We start from the raw sequence: 20697 nt of genomic DNA, 5'->3' as shown, positions 1-20697 counted from the left end.
CGCCCCATGCTTCTTGTCAACCCGTGGAGGCTTGCTTTGTTTTGTTTTTGTGTGTTTTCCTCCAGAGAATGCTATGTGGGCTCAGTTGTCTACTTGACTCGGGGCTGCCACCCTACAAATGTTTGGAAAGTTAGGCTCCCACATTTTTGGCTAGCAGGCCCTTCTCACTTGGGGTGAGGGAGGCCCAGCACAACCTCTTTTGTTTACATCCTTTCTGCCCCGCGCTGAACAGCTGGGAGCACCTGTTTATGGCAAAGGAGGTTGGGGAATACCCAGTTTGAATTGGACAGCTGAATTTCACAGTTGCTAGACTTAACCAACAAACACAAATTATTAGGTTAAATTCAAACTTCAGATAAAGAGTGAGTCATTTTTAGCATAAGTATATACCAAATATTTCATGCAACATTTATGCTACAAAAATTTCCTCCTGGGGCTGGAGAGATGGCTCAGAGGTTAAAAGCACTGCCTGCTCTTCCAAAGGTCCTGCGTTCAATTCCCAGCAACCACATGGTGGCTCACAACCATCTGTAAAGGGGTCTGGTGCCCTCTTCTGGCCTGCAGGCATACACACAGACAGAATATTGTATACATAATAAATAAATATTCAAATTAAATCCAAAGTTCTGAAATTTATTCAGCAACTTATCATAGAGTCATGTTTCTGCTAGAGTGACCACTGAGGGTTTATAAGGTCCCTTCATGACCATACCCAAGAAGCGCTAAGCGTGTTCTCTAGGGGAAAGTCCTGATTGGCTTGTCCTAGGTCAGATGCTCACCCTGAAGCCAATCACGACGACTGGGGGAGGTGGAAGTGCTGTAATTGGCCTACGCTGAGTCACGTGACTAGAGAGACACATGGCAGTCTGCAGAACCAACTGAGAACAGGGAAGACTTCCCTGGAGACTGTAGACACTGAGTAGGCTCCCCACTGTTGCTGGAGAGGTTTGGATCCTGGGCCTGAGGCTGGGGGGTTTTGACGGGCTCCAAACTTTGAAGTCCTGTGTGCTAGACGCCTCCTAGCAGACACCTCAGATCACCATCATCTTTGAGGCACCCTTTCTGCCTCAAAGTGTGTACAGCCTAGCCTCAGGCTGCCTGGTGCCCTGGTCCTCGTCCGTCAGGGTCTCTTCCACATCCACCTCCAGTCCTCTGCACTGGCTCTTTTGCGTGGGTTGTCCAGCTCTCTCTCGTCTTGCAGGCACCCCCCAGACGGGAGACATGTCAGGCCTTTGGGGTGCCCTAGGCCTAAGTGCTTAGGGTCAGAGAGGGCAGCTGGGGACATGGAGGGAGAAATGTTATTACCCAGCAAAGTGGAGTCTCCTCACTTCCCTGTTCACCTCAGCCCCGAGACTGCTTCTCCTAAATGGAGACAGATTTCCTGACAAGGGGCAAGATCATAAACTCCTTTGGAGGCTCCCAAATAAAAGTGGCTGTTTTAACTTTCCCTCCTCAGCAAACCAATTGTGAGGAGGATCTCTAGGCCATGTCACAACTGGGGGGGGGGGGGAGCTGCTTGGAAACGTGGGCTCCAAATGAGCCTAGGGAGGCTGTAAAGACAGACAGACAGCTCAGAAGGAAACAGGTCTGGATCACAGCCTAAGGTAGAGGAGGAGCCTTGTGCTTGGAGGCCTCTCTGATGGCCCAGGACACCATCACAGGGCTCTTTTGGTAGTATGGCTAGTCCTGAAGCAGGCTGGAGGCGCAGGCCACTTCTGGTTGCCATCGGGGCTGTGAATCCGCCGAGGGACTGAGTGGGAGGGCGGTGGTAATGTTATTTCTCACGTTTACAATCTGTGGATGTGTGCTGCCCGCCTTGGGGTGCCCCAGCAAGCAGACAGGAAAGCACCGCAGAGGGGACACTACAGCCGGAATGGCACGCGTGGAGGATCCCTGGTCACTCACAGGAGCCACTTGCAGTGGGGCGCGGAACCCGCAGGGTGGCTTTCCACTTCCTGCACCCTGCAAGCCCTCCTTGGACTTGGCAGATGCTGGGGTCTGCAGTTCCTCCAGCTTCAGGAAGGCCCTCCCCCAAGCCCTCAGGACTCCAGTGGCTTGTATGGAGGTCAAACGTGTCTGGAATGCAGAAATGACAGTGTCCAAAGGACGATCCTTTAATACTGCCCCAAACAGCACTAGGATAGAGGCAAGACCCATTCCTCTGTCTGCACGGGCTGGGTGCTCCTAGGCTTTCTTTGGGTGGGAATGGGGGTCGGAGCCCCTGCAGAGGGGGTGGGATCTGCAGAAAGCACTGTTCACGCCCAAGGCAAAGCTCCTCCCCCATAGCCCTGTCTGTAGCAGGACAGCTTCCAGGGGCTTGATCCACTTCTCTATCTGAATCCCAAGCCGCGAGTCACCAATCTGGCTTCTGTTGTCACTGGAGTTGGTCCAGGCTCCTGGTGAAAAGGGTGTGTGGGTTCTCCAGAGCTGTCCAAGGGGCCAGCACCCCTCCATCCCTTCAGGGGTGTGGCCCTCAGGTAAATCTGATGGATACTCTCCTGACACCAGGCTTGTGGAGCTAAGGAGATACAGGTTGAATGACCCAGTTGGGATCCTCCTCACTCCTGGACGCCTCTCCCTGCTGTCAACAGCTCCTGCATGCCTCTGCCTCAGCCTGCCCGGCTGTGGGACCCTCCATGCTCCTGCCAAGTTTTTCTATGGGGTCCCCTACAAGTGTGGAGAGAGGCCCAGCTCAGATCTATCGGGGTGGGTACGGCAGGTGGATGACACCTTTACACCCAGTACTGCTCTCTGAGCGGATGACTAGATACGGCGCCCATGTGCCCTGCAGGAGCAACACAGGGTGACACCCCAAGATAACCCACTGCCACCTGGTCCCCAAGGAGCTGCGGGGAGAGAGAGACTAAGATCACGTCTCTAGACAGCAGGCAGAAACCTATTTTGCCTGCGTTATTGTCCAACTGAGGACTTGTTATGTCTGTGTCTGAGTCCCACCTGGAGGTGTTGAAATAGTGAACCTGGGAGTGTATTTTTCCTACACGGGAGCTGAGTTCTTGGGGACCCCTGGTAGGGACTGGGTTAGCCCGGCCCGCATGCTGGTTCTAAGCCCCCCCCCTTTTTTTCTTTTTTGGTTTTACAAGACAGGGTTTCTCTAGCTTTGAAGCCTGTCCTGGAACTAGCTTTTGTAGACCAGGCTGGCCTCAAACTCACGGAGATCCGCCTGCCTCTGCCTCCTAAGAGCTGGGGTTAAAGGTGTGTGCCACCACCACCTGGCTCCTGGGACGCTCACCCTAGTCTCAGCAGGCTGGGGACAATGTCTGTGGAAACGGTGAAGGTTCTTGGGCGATACAAGAGTGAAACCAGATAACAGAGGCTGCAGGTCCTGGGCTCCTGCTCTGACTTGCTGGCCCTTTGCCTCCTCTGCCGCTCCCCAGAGGAGGCTGGAGAGCTGGGTCATGGCCTCTTGGTCCAGTCAGCCGTAGTAAGGTGCTCGGGGGACAGAGGACTGGATGTGTCTGCCTAGAGGGAAGTTCGTTGCTGCTTATGCTATTTTGAGCAGGTGGCCTGTGGACCCAAGGGGTGTGTGTCCAGGAGTGGCTCAGAAAGGGTAAGGCTGGGTCTGAGGGAGGTGAGGGAACAGCAAAGAGGAGAGGCTGAGATTCTCCATGGGGTCCTCTTACAGGCTTGGCTGCAGGATAGCAGTGCTAAGTGCAGGGAACGACCCAGCCATTCTTCTGGCTGGTTACTGCAGGAGCTTCCTTAGCACACATGAGAGCCACGGCTGCCCCTCCTTACCTGTCTCTTGCCCCTTGATGCTTCAGACACAGCTCAGGGCTGTGACCCCATGGACTCCGAGCACCTCTCAAGGTTCAGCGCTGGTGAGGGCTCCCCTTTGCCCGGCCTAAGTGGTTTCAATGCCCCACCAGCCCCCGGCAACCTTGCCAGGGCTGAGGCCCAGCAATTAAAGCCCCCTCGTCTCCAATCGGTTCGTAGTATTAAAAACGAATTGCGATCGGCCAGGTTGTCATTTCTACCTGATAAAACATCACTTTTATTGATCTCACCCACCCAGTGCCGCCATTTATCTTGCTTCGGATTTTCACATGATGGCTCGTTTGTCTTGATCCAAGTGTAGTCGTGCATGTTTAACCCTCAGGGCGCCGCAGCCCGTGTCCTTCCCCTGTCCATCCTGCCCTTGCACCGGGCCCTGTTCCGAGAGCAGCAGGTTCTGGAAGGCCAGGACCACAACATCTGAGGCAAGGTCGGAGGAGGGAGGAGGAGGGAGCAGAGATAGCCGGGAGATGTAAAGCCACACTGGGAGCCTGCTCCAGCGTACCCATGTCCCACCATGTCGCCCATGTCCCTCTTGGAGCTCCTACGGGGAGGTCCTGAAACTGGGCACTGACTCAGGTATGATGAGGTCAGTAGCAGCCCGCCTGAAGCGTGCCCCACTTGTCGTGGTTTGTGAGCAGCATGCCTTAGTCCTGCCTTGAGCTCCCCCACACTAGGGCCTTTGTCTTGGTGCAGAATCGCTCTTGGAGCCTGGACTAGCCTGGCTCCTTTAACCCTGACCCAAGGCCACCAACGGAGACATGTCTGCGGACTCCCGGTGCCTTGCTTGCCAGCAGGTCATTACAAGTTCCATCCTGCCATCCTCCTGCTCCAGCGCCCCACCTTCTGGCCACCGTCTTCCTTCTACTTGCTCTGCCCCACCTGGGACCCCCTTCTCCAGGAAGCTGCTTAGATCAACTCAGGGACAACCAGAGGGGCTTGCTTCACCGGCTATGACCATCCATATCTGGAGCCTTGTGCAAGCCCCGGCACTGTTCTGGGCTGGAAAGGACAGAACCCACCCTGTGGTGCTGTGAGGGAGTTAGCCTGGCCACCTGGCCCCAGTACAGTTGTTGGGCAGCTGTCCCCAGTCTCTCCTGCCTGCCTGTCTGGGGTTCTGGAGATGTGGTGTCTTGGTGGCTGGCTGCTCAGCTGCTCCTTGCCAAGCTTACTGCTTAGCACTGCTGGCTGCAGTGGAGCTGGCTAGAGAGAGGCGCAAGGCCTGCTGGCGGGGGGTCTTGCCAGGCTTCATGGCAGATGTCACCGACACCCTCCAAGCTCTGGTCCCACCTATTTTCCTGCCTCAGGGCTCCTGAGCAAAGCAAGCTTTTTATGCCCCCCCCCCCTTTTCTGGGGTCTGTGTGTGTTACTGGGATTAAACCCAAGGCCTGCACATACTAGGTAAACATTCTACCACCGAGCTACATTCCCCGTAAAATAGGCTTGAACAGGCAGAGGATGACACTGTTAAAATTTCTGTCTCTGGGGCTCCGGGAGCCATGCCGAGGCCCAGCCCCGCTGTGCCCAGCAAGAAGTCAAGTTCCTGCAGATGGTCATCTCAACTCCACAGAGGGTCCCTGAGCCTGGAGCCCAGTGCAGTGCTCCTGCACCACAGATTCCAACTTTCACTTCGTCTCAGACTCCAACGTGGGCGCTAGGCAGTGCCCGCTGAGCAGCTGGGAATGACAGGATACTTGTCCCAAAGGTGGTGATGACCTCGGATAATCTCAGGGCTGAGTCTACAGCCCCTCTCCCCCGACGGGTCTGCCAGCACCCCGGGCACCTAGCTCTATGGCCTTTACCTACCAGCTCTGGGTGGGACTTTAATGGGCTGAAGGGGGAATCTGGTGGCATGGTAGCAGGTACTGCTGAAGCACACAGGCTTCCGTGAGAGGAGGGCCTCTAAGCAAAGTAGTTGAGTGGTGGGCAGGAAGGTGATAGCCGAGAGAGAGACTCATCGGTCAGGCAGGGCTCTGTGTGTGTGTGTGTGTGTGTGTGTGTGCGCGCGCGCGCGCACAACCAAGCTCCTATACATGAAGGTGCAAAGCTAAGGACCCAGCCCTGCTTCCAGAATCAACCTTGCTGTTTCTCATCTGCCCTGCCCTGAGGTCCCATCTCAGGGTGTCCATAGTGAGTTACCAACCAGGGCCATCTTGCCTTGCCAGTGTTGGGCTTTCTTTGGGTCTGCAGCTCCCTGATTAGGGGATACCTGGTCCTCTCTCCTCCCACTCAGTCAACCTTCTGCTTAACAACGAGAACTTTTACTCCCTCCCTGCCAAGAGACAGGGTCTTGCCACGTAATCCTGGCTGGCTTGGAACTTGCTATGGAGGACCGAGCGGCCTTCACACTCAGAGGCCCATCTGCCTCTGCCTCCCGAGCCACTGAGATTTAAAGGTGTGCACTGTCAGGCCCATCAGGATCTTTTTATTATTCTCTGCATAGCTGTCTGGGAGAGATACTTTGGCTGTACAAATCCATTCCGACTCCTGCTAAGGCTCACAGTATGGAGCTGTGTTTGCGGCCACCCTTCCCCATTGCCTTGTGTTTGTGGGCTACACCATGGCTATCTGATCTGGTAAAGTTGGACAGGTGACCAACTCGTCACTCATTCACACCCGACTAACAAGTCCAGGCCCAGGATCAAGGGCCTATGACTTGGGGTGGTGTAGGGTGGTGTCTCTAAGCCTAAGGTCACCTAAACCCATTCTAGTCCCTCAGTCTTCTCCCAACCCAGACAGGAACGACCACGTGACGCACATACAGGAGGCAGGCACAGTCACAATCTGGACTATAGAGCACCTGTACAATAGTTCATATATTTATTCTTAAGCAAGTTATCAATAAAAAATTTAATACTAAAATGCCTTTACATAGAGTTTGCTGTTCATAAAACCTTTGTGTTTTTTGTTTTGTATTTAGTGTTTACATTGAAAACAAAAATCCAACCAGTCTCTTAGTTTACACATTTACAAGAATCCGCCACGGTTAGCCACGGTTGGGGAGGAGGGGGGTCACGCCATTAGCGTGTACCCACAGAAAGGAAGGGGGGGGGATAAAGACAGAGAGGACAGCTCAGCAGAGGGAGAAAGAAACATCCAGAAGGCGGCCCACAGATCAGCCTTTCTGCTCTTGTGCCCCGGGTATGGGGCTCTGAGCAATGCCTTCCGAGCACCAGCCCTGGTGTCTGTTTCTTCGCTCACCGTCTTTCTGATTCCCTAACCGTGAGTAGGACCTTGGTGGCCATCTCTTCCAACGACCACCAGGAATGAAATATTGCACTCATGTGGAGAACAGAAAGCCTCAGGGTGGTGGGACAGCTGGGAATGGGGTCCCCCGAGAGGGCCCTTTGAGCGACGACTGAGAGAAATGAAGTCCCTGGTACAGGAACAACAGACACCTGGTGGGGCCTGAGCAAAGGAAGGGAGGCTGAAGGGTCCCAGTTAGGGCAGGCGCCCCTCAATACTCCTTGCTTCCTAGGAAGCACTGGCCTGGCGGGGCGTTGGGGAGCATGTGTGCCACAAGGCATTTCTGAGGACAAAGGCCTTCGGTCCATGGATCTAGCCCGCTCTTCCCATAATGGGATAAGAAGGGCTGCTGGGGCCAGGATGTGGGCACAAGGGGCCAGAAGGGACTCTTGAGAGATATTCCATGCATGTGTCTGCTATGCTGTCTGTCCTGCTGAGTGACTATAGAAAGGTCCAGAAACCGTCACAGGGGGGTGGGGGGGTGGACAGAGGGGCCCCAAGACCAGGGTCTGGGTTAGGAGAAAGGGAACCGGATGAGCCTCTTCCCCTTGGGTGAGCAGCACCTGCCGATATAATGTTCCTTTTTATGCCAGCACCTCTGGCCTGGCCTCACAACCATCCACACTTGAGGTTAGCCAGAGATGGGGGGGGGCAGGGAAAGTCTGGTGGGAAAAGGGGAGTCCCATTGGTGAAGAGGTACTCGTGAAAAACTGTGGACCAGCCCCAGGTGGCCCCCAAGTTCGGGCCCAGAAGGGACCTGGCCCAGCTGCACCATTGTGGAAGCCCTGCTGCTCTGGGGGTGGGGGTAGGGGGAGAGGCAATTGGTGCCCTGAAGGCTAAGGAAGGGGCTGAGAAGTGGTAGGGGTGGAGGGGGGCGAGGGGCCAACTACACCCTGCTTGAGTGAGGCCAGGCTTCTCTCCCTGCAACATACTGGCTGTGGAAACGGAAACCAGAGATAACTTGGAATATTCAGGAAAGGAAGCCTAAACATCCATTTTTCTTATTGATACTTCAAAATATTTGTTCATTTGTTTTGTTTCAAACAGAGGTAAGATATATATGGCTGCTGCCATACTCCTGGGCCACAGAGCGGGGCCGGCCGATCCTGGCTGTTTCCATCCTGTGGCTGGAACCCCTTTCTTTCCTGGGGACCACTATCACCACCCCACCCCAATACTTCTATGTATGGGATGTACTGGAAGGAAATAACCGGAGTGTAATTTCCTTCACACAGTTGGCCCCCCATGTCGAGAGACCAGAGAGTATGACTGGGTCTCATGTGACCATCCATGGCCTTTGGCCTTGCCCCCATCCCAGCAGCCTCTGCAGTCACAGATGCCCCTGTTGGAATTCAACTAGGCTGAGAACAGTGCATTTCCAAAGAAAACCCCAGGACAAAACCCTACACACACACACACACACACACACACACGCGCACACACGCACATGTACACACCCTGCACGCACCCTACACGCACGCACACACGCACATGTACACACCCTGCACGCACCCTACACGCACGGACGCGCACACACACATGTACCCTGCACGCCTGCGCACGCACACACGCACATGTGCATGTGCATACACACACACCCTTGTCACGCTCCCCACTTTTGTCACGAAGGTGGGAAAAAAATCCTTTTCCATTTTTTCCCCATAAAACTTCCCCACAGAAATACAATATTTACATAGAGAAATAAATAGACAACACACCTGATTTCTGCTTTCCCTGGTGGGAGACAGTCGGAGGTACTAGGGAAATATGGCTTGGATTCTAATCTCTCGAGAACTGCGGTGCAAGGGCTGCCAGTCCCCGTGGGACCAGCCGGCCCTCCCCCTGGAGCAGCTAGGATGGGACCGGGGTCCAGCCTAGGAGCTCTCTCCAGAGAACCGCGAGAAGCCTGATCCCGCCTTGGAGGATTGCATATTTGCTCAGACCAGCTCCTGGCTAGCTGACCTCTTGGCCGCAGCCATGGATGAGGGTGGGCGGAGGCAAAGGCAGCTCAGCACAGGATGGGCACGCCATCGGCTGTCACCAGGCGTCCAGTGGTAGGATCGTAGGTGCCCGCCAAGTAATAGAGGTCCTGCTGGTCCTGGTACTTGCGGCCCCGCATCATCTGCTCGTACTGCTCCCGCCCGACCACCTGGCACTTATGGGAGATGGTCTGTACATCGTTCTCATCCTCGTGGCAGGACTGGTACAGGGCGTTCTGCTGGGCAAGAGCACAGGGTTAGGGACGATCCTAGCAGACACATCCCCACACCTGGGAAAGATTGTGGGCGTGGGGAAGTCACCAGGATGAGGCGATACTGGCTGCTGATCTCACCGCTAACCACCCTCTCTCCCAGAGGCCCTGTGCAGGGGTAGTGCACCTGCCCGCACCTCACCTTCCCATCGCACTGCCGCTTCCCCAGCTTGGTCTCCTCGGGATGGTAGAACCATTTGACCTTCACCACCATGTTGCTGCCCCATGACTCCCACAAGCTCTCGATGCGGCCGATATAGGGCAGGTTGGGTCGTCCAGCCGACAGGAAGACCGCACAGTCCCCGATGCGCAGCGTCTCCTTGCCTCTGACAATGGCCTTGTAGAAGAGTTTCCTGGCCTTCCCCTTCATGCCTCGCCTCTGCAGGGCAGACCAGCAAAGCACAGCGGTGAGGAGGGACCCTCAAGGGAAGGTGGTGGCCGGGGAAACTGAGAGCAAGTGGGAGGAACAGATGGTGTGTCTTTATCTGTGCTGGCAGAAAACAGCCACACAGTGGGGAAGAGAAGGGACACAGCCATATAGTCCTTATGAGGAGGCTACGCTTGGATTCTCTGTGCATATTGGTCATGACAGAAAGACTAACAGACTCCAAAGACACACGGGATCTGAGGGCAGAGACACATATGAGAAGCTCAATGTAGTTTGGTTTACAATTGTAAAACAACAGCAACAACAACCCATAGACAGCTGAGCAAGGTGATACACAGTGTCTTTAACTCCAGCACTCAGGAGGGGGAAGCAGGCGGATCTCTGAGAGTTCCAGGCCAGCCAGGGGGCTACACAGAGAGACTCTGCCACAAACACACAACACTAACAGAAAGCCTACAGTCAGCACAGGTCCACCACAGACAGACACTGTAAAGAAAGCTGTCCGTGTGTCTGGGCTGTGGTGCGTTGCAGCCTTCCAAAGCTGGTTGTCTGAGCTGCAGCAAAGGCTCCTCAGGCAGCACTGCCAAGTGGCAGAGAGCACGGAGAGCAAGCACGCCGTATGCTCTGGCATCTGCGTCACCACACAGGCAAGGCGATGGCTCTACCGTGCAAATCACGGCACTGGCTAGCGGGTTCATTGGGCTACCAGTGCGTTTTTGTTGTTGCCTGGGGGTTTCCAAATGGTTTGAGATTTTAAAAAGTATGTTTATGTACGTATCCCTCTGTGACTGGAGTTACGGGCAGTTGTGAGCTGCCCTGCGAGGATGCTGGGAACTGAACCCAGGTTCTCAGCAAGAGCAGTTTGTGCTCTTGGCCACTGAGTCACCCCTGGCCCCTGAATGGTTTATCTGAAAGTGAAGAATACCTATAGAAGAAGCGTTTGGGGTCTGAGGGAGCAAGAGTACACTTCTCTGTTGACATCATACTCTCTGCCTCAGGGAGAAAGGCCACCTACCTGTGTGGGGTTCCCCGACCACTTCCAGAGCTGACGGGCAGGCAGGAAGGCCGAGATCTTTGGCCGGTTTTCCACGGAGGGCAGCCGTTGCCTCCGAGAAAGCTCTTTGGCTTTGGAGAAGCTCAGGGCCTCCTTGCGCTTAAACTTGGATTTGACACCACTGGGGCCAGCGCCGGCGCCTGCACCAGTCACGCCGGCCCTGGACAGGAAGCAGCGCTGGGCATGGGCGTGGGGGCTGCTACCCTTGGAGCGCAGGGCTTCAGGTGGGGCCAGCAGGGCGGGGACGGGGCGGGTGAGACAGGTCTGTAGCAGCAGGGCAGGGTCCTCATCGTCTGAGCTGTAGGAGGAGTCCTCGTTATCCGAGGAGCAGAGGCTGGAGGTGGACATGGAGCCTGAGGAGGAGGATGTGGATGATCCCGATGACGAGGAGGACATGGAGAGGCGGGTGAGGAAGCGGGAGGGCACACCGGTGGCCAGCCCCGGTTCATCCTCATCCTCATCCGAGTAGGAGCTGGGGCAGTCACTGTCGCAGGGCAGCGGGTACTTGCGCAGAGCTAGTCCCATGGGCAGCGGGTGCACAGGCGCCCGCCCCTTCTTGTCCTTGCCCATGAGGGCTGGGTGTGCATAACTGGGGCTGGCTAGCGGCCTCCCCAGTTTGGAGCCAAAGTCCTTGTCGCCCATGAGCAGAGCCTTGCAGTTTTTGTTCTTGGGAGAGGTCACACCCTCATGGTCCAGCTTAACCAGGAACTCACTGCCCGTCCGCCGTCTCCCCGTCTTATCTGCTTCTGCCCGCTCAGCCTTCTTGGCCCGAAGCAGCTTGTGGGCTCCCCCTGGCAGGCCTGCCGCAGCCCCTCCAACAAAGGGTGTGTAGGAACTGGCCAGGCTGCTGAAGGAGTCAGCGCGGAAGCTGTTACCAAACACGGGTGTTGCCATACTGTGCACGGGAAACAGCGTCTCCCGGGTGCGCAGCTTCTTGGTGTTTCCGTTGAGCTGGAAGAGGTTCTGCAGCACCCCCGGCCCTTTGCCACCTGCGGCTGCTGCGGCCACTGCTTTCCGCTTGGTCTGGGCCACTGCTGACCAACTCAGCAGGGGGCTGCCCCTGCGGCCCAGGAAGTGGTCTGAGGCCCCCGTAGGGGACTTGGCACCTGAGGTTAGGAGGTCGACTTTGCCTGGGTGGGAAGGCAAATACCAGGGAGAGTCAGAGGTACCCCCTGGGCCCACCCCGCTGTCTCCACTCAGCCCGCCCCCCAGCCCCACATGCCTCCCAGTGACCACACCCCCAGGGTCCCTCCCTTCCCAGCTCTGCAAATACCTGCTTTGTCTTTGCTGATGGATTTCTTCCCTGGGGTCTTGGAAGTTTCGGGGCAATCCTGCACTTTGGGGGACAGGCTGGGAGAAGGAGCTTCGCTGGGCTGGGGGGCCTCACTTGATGCTTTTTTGGTCCTCCGGCAGCTGCTGGACACCAGCAGGGCTGGAGAGGGTTCTGTACCTGTGGAGAGGACAGATGGGGCTCATCACAGGCCTGCTGTGGGTGACTGCCCCCCTGGGCGGAACATAGAGAACGTTGTTTCCAATGTTTAGAAGGGGCTTCGAGGAGCTGATGCAGGAAGGGAGTGCCCCGCCCTTAGGTAGATGCTCACACTGGATCTTGAAGTCTGGCGGCAGCAACCTGATGTTAGAGACAGCTATGTGGCCTCTGTCTCCGTCGTCAAACTCTACCACCACGGAGTCCAGATCCTCCTCTTCGTCACTAGAAGCACCTGCAATAGCGCACCCCCTGAGCATGTGGCCAGCCTGTCTAGCCAGAAGGCAGGGGAGGGCAGGCGCCAAGAAAGATGTCGGGATGCCTCTGCAACCCGACTACACCAGCCATCTGATAAACCAGCACCATCCCGCTGGCCACCTGGCATCAGAACCACTGATCCCACCCCAGGCACACACAGACATCTCTCTGGAAGTCCTCCCGGGAGCATCCAGTGGACTCTTGCCCATTTGCAAATTCCCCTTTAGACCATGAGTCTTCCTGTCCTGAGTGCCCTACATGCCCTGCTTGCTCAGGTGTCCTGGGATCCTGGACCTGCTCTGATTAGCTGGACGTGGGAGTAATCCCCCAGCCCTCACCTTCTCACGATCTCAAGGCTACTGGTAAACTGGTGTCAGTGTGCACTTAGAGCAGACCCACGTCTGCCTTGCTCCAACCCCTAGGGGAAGCTGGACTGTGGAGGAGGGGGGGCTCTAAAGTTCTCAGAGGGGCCCTGACCCTAGCCCTGGCTTCAGCTGTGCTTACCTCGAACCACGTTGCCCGGATACAGGCACCGAGACTTCTGACTCCAGTAGGCACAGACCCGGGTACCAGGCGGAAGGTACCGACTGGACTGTGGCCGGACATCGAGGACCTGCAGGGAGCCGAGGAACAGTAGCCTGTGAACAGTGGGCTCTTGCACAGGGCTAAGGCCAGGCCAAGGTCCTCCTGGTGGCGGGAAAAACTACCGGGCTTGATTCCCTGGCAGGGACCGTCCTTACCGCCTCCTGCAGCAGCTGCTCCAGTGAGTAGATACGCTGCCGGTTGCCTCTCTCACCCTCGATGACGATGCTGTAGCTGCGGGTACCGCAGGGGCACATAAGACCCGTGCAGGAGTCTCCCTGCCCCAACAGGTCACACCCAGCATGCATTCCTCCCACCCAGGCTCTGGCCTCACATATCGGGGGGCTGCAGAGTCCTGACGCTGCCCGCGTACAGCAGACTGTCCTCCTTAGGGATCAGTACAGGTAGTCCGTCCTGCAGGTCCTCCTTGTGGATGGTGCAGGACCGTGCTGCATGGGAGGACACCAGTGCTGGGCGTGGGGCCACCCACCACCCCTTTCCCAGGCACCCGGTACCTCGTTAGCCTGCTTACCCAGGGCGGCGCTCTGCTCTGCACTTAGCTGGACCCCGGCCTCCTCCTCCTCCTCCTCTTCCTCCTCCTCTTCCGAGAAGCTGCTGTCATTGTCAAACTCGAAGTCATCCTCCACAGTGAAACTCTCCAGCAGTCTGCTCACCGCTCGGCCCTGGCCCTAGGTGGGGCCACAGCGGTCAGGGGGAGGAGGCAGGGAGGGGCTGAGCCCCCACTGCGCACCCCCCCCCCCCCCCCCCGTCCCCCGGCCTGGGAGGGCTGCTACCTGCTTGCCGATTGTCTCTCTCTTCACCTTGGTCAGCTTCCTGCTCTTCCCCAGGATGGCTTTGGCGTTGCGGGCTGACAGGGCAAGGGACAAGGCCCCATTCTTCCGCTGCTCAAGAAGGGTGGGCAGAGGGACAGTGGTGAGGATTGGAATAGCTTCTCCAGGCAGCATGGGCTGGGACTCAGGGTTCAGGGTTGAGTGGGGAAGCGGGGAGGCTGCATTCGCGTCCTCTGGATGCCCACTGACCGCCCTGATGTCTACTTGGCCCCACGGGCCTACCCTCAGTACTGGCTGCAACATGGCGCTCTTGCGTGTGGCTCTCTTGAGGCGCTCACTGGCAAGCTTGCTGCCTTCCTCTCGGCAAGCAAAGGTCCGTGTGGGGCTGAAGAGGGCATCCCTGCCGGTGGCCGCCCCAGGCTCAGCACAAAGGCCACTTTTTGCCTTGCTCTTGGCTTTCTTCTTGCCTGGTGCACCTGGGGGCCGCCGACCTGGTGCCCGCTCCAGCTTGGGGCCCACCTTGCTTTTCACTGTCCGTCTCTTGATCTTGACCTCACCCTCAGGGCTGGATAGGCGGCATGCCCCTGCGGGAGGGAGGGAAGTGGTCATTGGGACCCTAGTATATAGGACCCCATTTCCCATTCTGCTCTGGTTTCTTGGTTACCTAGCAAACCCTGCCTCTCCTTTTTCTTCTTGGCCTTTTGGTTGGCTTCCATCTTGACCACGGAGGAAGGTGAGGGCCCCAGCACTGCCACACTGGCCCCTGGGTGCAGCACCAACCCGGGCTCCCTGGGAACCGCCTCTGTCCCCAGGAGTGCCTGGCAGTCCTCACTGTCATAACCGCTGCCTGGGGGACAGCAGAGAGGACTTGGTGACTGGGTGTGGAATTTGGCTATTTGGGGTGGACCTAGGAAGTATGGCCAACGAAGACACTATCATCCTCTGGGCTGCTCAGGGGTGGGGACAGGAACCTGGGGTACTGACCCCACCCTGGGAGTGTCTGGCAGGGCAAGGGAACAGGATTTTCTTTCTTGCAGTCCCACCTTGCAGAACTGGGTTTCCCTCTAGGGAGTCCCCCTCTTTCTGTATCTGCTGGCCCAGCTGGCCCCTCGCTTCCTGCCCCCAAAGCGGTAGTACTTCCCTTTGCCCTCCCTCAGTCTCCGACCCTGGAGGAGGAGCTGGGAGGGAGGAAGTGCCTGTTTTTCCAGGCTGTTTCTGGACTTGTCTGCTGGGGAAGGAAGAGATACCCCACCAACTCGCCGGATGCTGAGGGCAGAGGTGGGGAGGCTATTTTTAACGTGTTTCCAGGGTGTGTCCAAAGTTTCTTGCTGCCCTGAGTAGAGAACTTACAAGCCTTGGCCTGGAGACAAAGCCTCCTTCCTTCCCCAGCCTTTCTCAACAAGAAGTGGTCCCTGTGGTAGCCATGACCCCTAGACACCCCGCCTTCAGCCCCCGGGTGACCGTGGCCCAGGCTTCCGTCACTCACAAGCCAACTTGCCTGTCTCCTGTACCACAGCCACTGCTGGCTGGGCTGGGCACTTGGGCATCCCCCTGCCACTGTCCCCTTCGGGGTGTGGATGCTGCGCTGTCCCTGACACTTGGACACTCTTGGCTCTAGAGAGCTTCTTCCGGATGCGCCCACCTGGGGCAGCCTCTTTGCGCTGGAAAGCACTGAGACCCGCGGGCAGCCCCTTGCTCTTGACCCGTGGCTTCAGCTGGGCCACCCTGTGGGCCACGGAGGATGACAGCTCGGCCTGGCCACCGCTCCTCTTGCACCGCACCTTCTCCTGTGGAGGGGAGGAGAAGGCTGTGCGCTCAGGCAGGGTCGCAACCACAGCCCCTGGCCTGCAGCTTCCTCTGTCACTGCAGGGGCCCAGAAAATAGCATTCCTGGGGACTTGCCCTGAAAAGGAGCCCCTGAGGACATCTGGCCGAAGTAGGGCTGCTTACCGGAGCAAACACCATACCAACCCTCCCCCATTCTACTTTGAGTGGTAGAACAGGGGAGGCTGAGAGCTAGAAAATTCCTGTCATGGTATACGCTGTTTGCTTTCGTGAAAAGGAAGGATAGAAGAATTCCTTAGGCAGAATGGCCAGGCAGCATCCTGCTCGGGCCTACAGCACTTAGGAGGCCGAGACGGGAATATAATTTACAAGTGAGGACAGCCTGATCTACAGAGCAAGTTCTATATAATCAAGTACGGAGACTAAAACCGCCATCGCCACCACCAAACCAAGCAAGCAAACAAAAATGAAAACAGCCTTCCGATGTGGTTGGTGACAGACGAGGTAACACGGGGCCTAGGACCCTGGAGGGAGAGAAAAGTAGAAGGACCCAGGATTTCACCCGGCGCTGCAGACACGGTGTTTTGAGTCAGGCACTCTGGCTGTGGATTTCCATCCTCACTACACTCCTATATACTTTTCTTCAACTGGAGTTGGGGATGGGGGTGGTGGTGGTTCAGGGAACCAGTGACAAGCCACAGCGGCAAAGTTGTCACCAGTGTGGTGGGGGCAACAGCCCCCTGGTTACGACATCTGCGTATCCCTTTAATCAAGGAATCCGAAACTCGCAGAACCCTGGCTGGTTCGCCTGGGCTCATCGCCCAACATCTCACGCATGGTGCCCACCCGGGGTGAGGGTGGAGCCGGGAGACTCACCGAGGAGGCCGTCTGCAGGCCTGTGTAGGCACCCTTTTCCAGTTTGCTTCGCTTCCTTGTTGGCTCATCGCCTCGTAGCTCAGCACACAGCAGACTCAGGCTAGCGCGGACAGCCCTAGGGGGACGGCAGTGGTGGGCACAGGGTGAGCCCAGCAGCAGGATCTGGGCATCAGCACCCTCCCTGTGGTATGTCCTGAGGGGCAGCCCATGTGCAGGACTAGGGTGTCCAGACAGTATTGATCCCCCTGGCCAGTCCCTTCTGCCTGCTGACCACCAACTCCTGGAGGTGGGGATAGGACATCTTTCCCATCCCCCACTCATCTCCCTGCTGGGTTGGGATGCCCTTGCAGTGACAATCATAAGCCGGTGACCCAAGGCCCAGGCAGAGGGACTGGGGACTGGCAAAGCATCGGGTTCCTGGGATCTACCCCAGTACTTGTGAGCCAGGGCTGTGTCATTATCTAACCTCGGTGTTTCGGGTCTGTGGAGCTGGGGCAGGGGATGGCTCAAGTCTGGGTCGGGCCCTCGGGATACGGCTAACTGCTGGTACACACCGATAATCCCGGCGCTTAGGAGGCCGAAGCGAGCCAGTTAGAGGCCAGCCAGGAATACCTTAGGTAGAACTTGTCTTTGAAAAGAGGTGGGGGAGGGAGAAAAGGATGTGGGGACACAAACAGGGTCCACCCCCATCAGGGTAAGGACAAGAGGCAGAGGAAGGTGGGCTTCCTACTCCTGACCCTCAGTGGCCTTTGCTGGGGAGCCAGGTCCCCGATTCAGGACCCTATGAAGGAAGCTTGTCATCTCATTTTCCACAGGGGAACTGGCTCGATTTTTGGGGGGTGTCAGTCAGTGCAAAGCTTCCGAGTCAGTCCCTTCAATCTGCGGAAGTTCCTGGTGGTCCTTGGTGCCCCTCCCGACTTATCCAGCTTTAATTGTCCCATGTCCCATGGTGAGCTATCTCCTCTAGGCTGGTAGATAGCTCAGGGGCCACTATGGTCACCCAGCTACTCGGGAAAACAGCAAGAGGGGTCGATCTGGCCTGTTCTCTCCACACCCCTCTATCCTCAGTCACATGGGCAGGCTTCTGTCTCCCCCACATCCCAGTGTGCTCAGTGTGTGATTTCATTTCCTTCCTAGTACCCCCTTCCTATGAGGAAACCAGCTTGTCTGCTCGTGGCTGGGCAGGGGCTGGGGTTCAGCCTCCCCCACCTGTCAGCCCCTCAGCCCTCACAGGACAGAGGGAAACTGGTGGCAGATGGGGACTGAGGGCCTGGCCTGGCCCTGACCTCGTATGGCCAGACGCCACTCTCCACCTTCCTGTCCGGCAAAGAGGTTGGACTTCTGAAGGCAGGGGAGGCCAGGCAGGAAGTCCCTGCAGCTCTGGGAGCCTCCTTGACCCCCAGCTTCCTGCCACCTTGCTTGGCCTCACACTTCCTGCATGGAGGAGGCCTACCCTGGGGCCCAAGGTCTGCTACCCAACTGGATTCTGGGACACTGCTTTAGAGTCCAGACAGGAGCTGGAGGTGGGGAGACCGCCAGGAAACCCACTCTTTGGAAAGAGACGGACCTGGCTGTGTATCCTTCTCAGCCTAAGGCTGCTGGATTCTCTGGGTCATAGGAGAACTTGGTTGCAAGGTGGTCACAGGTTAAACCTACTTGTTGGAGCTTAGGACAGAGTCCAGCATGGGCAATGTAGCCAGAGCGGGTTAGGGCCAGAGAGGACAAGTTTGGGGGTACATCCCTGTCCTCTAGCAGTGGACAATGCCCTCCACTGAACCTCAACCTCCAGTGGCCCTATCCTGACCAGCAGTCTCCAGGCTGTAGACTGATTCCCAAAGGAAGGCCCTCTGGGTCCCTGCCGGGTGACACCTGGGTAGGGCGACGGGACATCTCCGCGAGGCCCCCAGCCATATGGTGAATCCTCTCCAATGCCTGCAGCCCACACAAACTCCCCCGCCCCATAACCTTCTCTGCATTTGCTAATGTTTTGTGACATAAAGCCCTGAGATTAATTTTTTGCCTCTGTCTTAATTGAAGGAACCATTTAGTGCCGATTTAACTATTATTACCAAATCATCAGGATTGATGCAGAGCACACGCGAGCGCGCCAATCGGGTTTGGAGGAGCTCGGAGGATTTATGCAAATGGGCCTGCCGGGAGAGGCAATTTGTAGCCGAGAAGGACAATTATACCCGGCCCGGGAGTGCGCCAACGACAGCGCCGGGCGGGTAATGGATAATAACATCGCGCGGCAGCCGTGAGCAGCAGCGCAGCGTGACCAACGACTTTATACAGTGCAGATAAAGAGGCTTTTACGCAACGCCGCCTCGCACGCAAGGGGCCAGGGCTGGCTGGTGGCTTTGGTGGGGTGATGCCACAGCCTTAGCCATGGCCAGGTCCCCAAAGTTGGTGCAGCCAAGTCTAGGCTGTGGCTTCCCAGGAGGGGGCGCTGACGCTGACGGCCATGCAGGGAAGAGGAGGTCTGTGCTGGATGGTGCCAGTGCCCAGCAGAGTTCTCTATCTCTTGGACATTTGTCAAGGCCTCAGTTTTTTTTTTGGGGGGGGGACATACTAGGCCTTCAGACATTAAGTACAGGGAGTCAGCAATTCCTGCATCGTGACCCTCCACAGTGCCCAGGCTTGCCCCACGAACTCCCGCACCCATACTTCAGACTCACTTGGCTTTCTTGCCTTCGCTCCTGGCAAGCTGACCCCCAGGACGCAGAGTGGGCAGTGAGCTTGAATGTTTGCGTTTCCTTGGCCGGCCAGGCCCCCGTCGTGCAGGACTCCGGGAGCTCTCCTCTCTCCTGGGGGGGGGGGGTCACAGAGGGTAGTGTTAGAGACTTCCAAACACTCCACCCCCAGGCCTCTTGGAGGGTACTGCCCCGCAGAGGAATGTCGGGGGCGACAGTACTCTCCGTGTGGGTTTAAGGAAGGCTCAACAGGGTCCCTGCTGCTCAGAACCTGCGTAAGTAGACAGCACGCTCTCCTGCTCGACTTTGGCATCTAACTGCCTTGTGCACGTTGGTCAGGAGGTTCTCACTGCCCCTCATGCAGCTGAGCATGACCTACTCCAGCTCTGGAGTGGGCCCCCCCCTCCCCCGGGGTTCCTAGTCTTCCCTCACACCCAGTCACTTTAGCCACCATGGCCCTTGCGCTGCCATCTTGTGGTTAAGTCTCTATGCTGCCCTCTGCTGAACAACTGGTGCTTCTCCCCTCTGCCTGGCTGCTTAGGTCTCGGGGGCACCATGCAGACTGCAGTCTCCAGGATGTCACAGCTGGGCCGCTGCCCACAAAGTGGCCAACAAGGTAGAACTGTCCTGCAAGGACTCCCCACATGCTGCGCTAGGGATCAAGGGTCCCATCCCCGCCTGAGCGTCTTACTCGTGGTCATGCCTGCGCTGCAGGCGTGCCAGCTCCCGCTGCTTCTCCTTGTAGCGCCTCTGCAGCTCTGCCAGTTGCATGCGCACCTCTACTTCCCGTGTATCCAGCCGGTCGATGGCGGCCTTCAGGGGACATACCTGTGTGCAAGCGTTCAGGAACCTCAGGGTGGTGTGGGAGGCGGCCTAGGCATGCAGAGGAATTCCCACCTGTTGCAGCAATGGGCACTGTGTGTCAGCGTTCTCACTTACGGGCTTGGTTTTAGGGGTCCAGGTGTCCTTGCGTTGTAGGATCTGCATTCTAGGGGTGAGCCTGGGGCCTCTGTCTTGGTCAGCAGCTGGGGCCTGCAGTGAAGTGACTGAGCTGTCCAGACTAGCAGCCTCCACTAGGGACCACACTGTGGCCAGGGTGGCGAGGTGCTGCAGGTTGAAGGCCAGTACATCCTCATCCTCTGCTGAAGGGAGAGGGACGGGTCACACACTGTCCCTCTGAGAGGCTTTGGATGTCAGCTCCCTTCCCGGCACAGTCCCAGCCTGGAGCTGCCCACGTTCCTCAGGATGTAAGGATCAAGGGTGGAGTCAAACCACAGGGAATGGTCAGCCTGCCTGCCAGGCTACAGCTGGGGAGATCCACCCTAGGCCACGGCGCAGGGCAAGAAGGTTCACACAGGCCTGGCAGTGTCTACAAGCCTGCAAGTGTGCCCCCACTCTTTTGGACACTAGGAACTGAGCAGACCGAGGATGCAGAGGGTTCCACCATAAACCAAGCACAAAATCAGGCAGACCAAAGGTTCTCGAATCCCATGCAG

The 20697-nt window shown here is 57.2% G+C and overlaps 1 protein-coding gene across 2 annotated transcripts in view; it reads right to left on the bottom strand.

The window, feature by feature from the left end:
- Positions 1–8620: 8620 nt before the first annotated feature.
- LOC121444633 (BAH and coiled-coil domain-containing protein 1-like) overlaps positions 8621–20697 on the bottom strand; it is a 57737-nt gene continuing 45660 nt past the window's right edge. Inside the window, exons 12-28 of one of the 2 annotated variants that reach the window (XM_041646521.1) lie at positions 20141–20343; positions 19893–20029; positions 19187–19315; positions 16509–16623; positions 15347–15635; positions 14513–14695; positions 14131–14432; positions 13852–13959; positions 13590–13746; positions 13392–13506; positions 13216–13291; positions 12980–13088; positions 12333–12452; positions 12005–12181; positions 10693–11861; positions 9432–9668; positions 8621–9253 (exon numbers count right to left, since the gene is read on the bottom strand). In XM_041646521.1, the coding sequence (XP_041502455.1) occupies positions 9047–9253; positions 9432–9668; positions 10693–11861; positions 12005–12181; positions 12333–12452; positions 12980–13088; positions 13216–13291; positions 13392–13506; positions 13590–13746; positions 13852–13959; positions 14131–14432; positions 14513–14695; positions 15347–15635; positions 16509–16623; positions 19187–19315; positions 19893–20029; positions 20141–20343 (3833 nt within the window). In that variant the 3' untranslated portion in view covers positions 8621–9046. The remainder of the gene's footprint in view (positions 9254–9431; positions 9669–10692; positions 11862–12004; positions 12182–12332; positions 12453–12979; positions 13089–13215; positions 13292–13391; positions 13507–13589; positions 13747–13851; positions 13960–14130; positions 14433–14512; positions 14696–15346; positions 15636–16508; positions 16624–19186; positions 19316–19892; positions 20030–20140; positions 20344–20697) is intronic. The other variant, XM_041646522.1, reaches the window with a different exon arrangement.

This window comes from Microtus oregoni, unplaced genomic scaffold (assembly GCF_018167655.1).
Source record: "Microtus oregoni isolate MIOR12 unplaced genomic scaffold, Mior012 000134F_ref0000037, whole genome shotgun sequence".
NCBI lineage: Eukaryota > Metazoa > Chordata > Mammalia > Rodentia > Cricetidae > Microtus > Microtus oregoni.
This window is presented reverse-complemented; position numbering and strand designations above follow the sequence as displayed.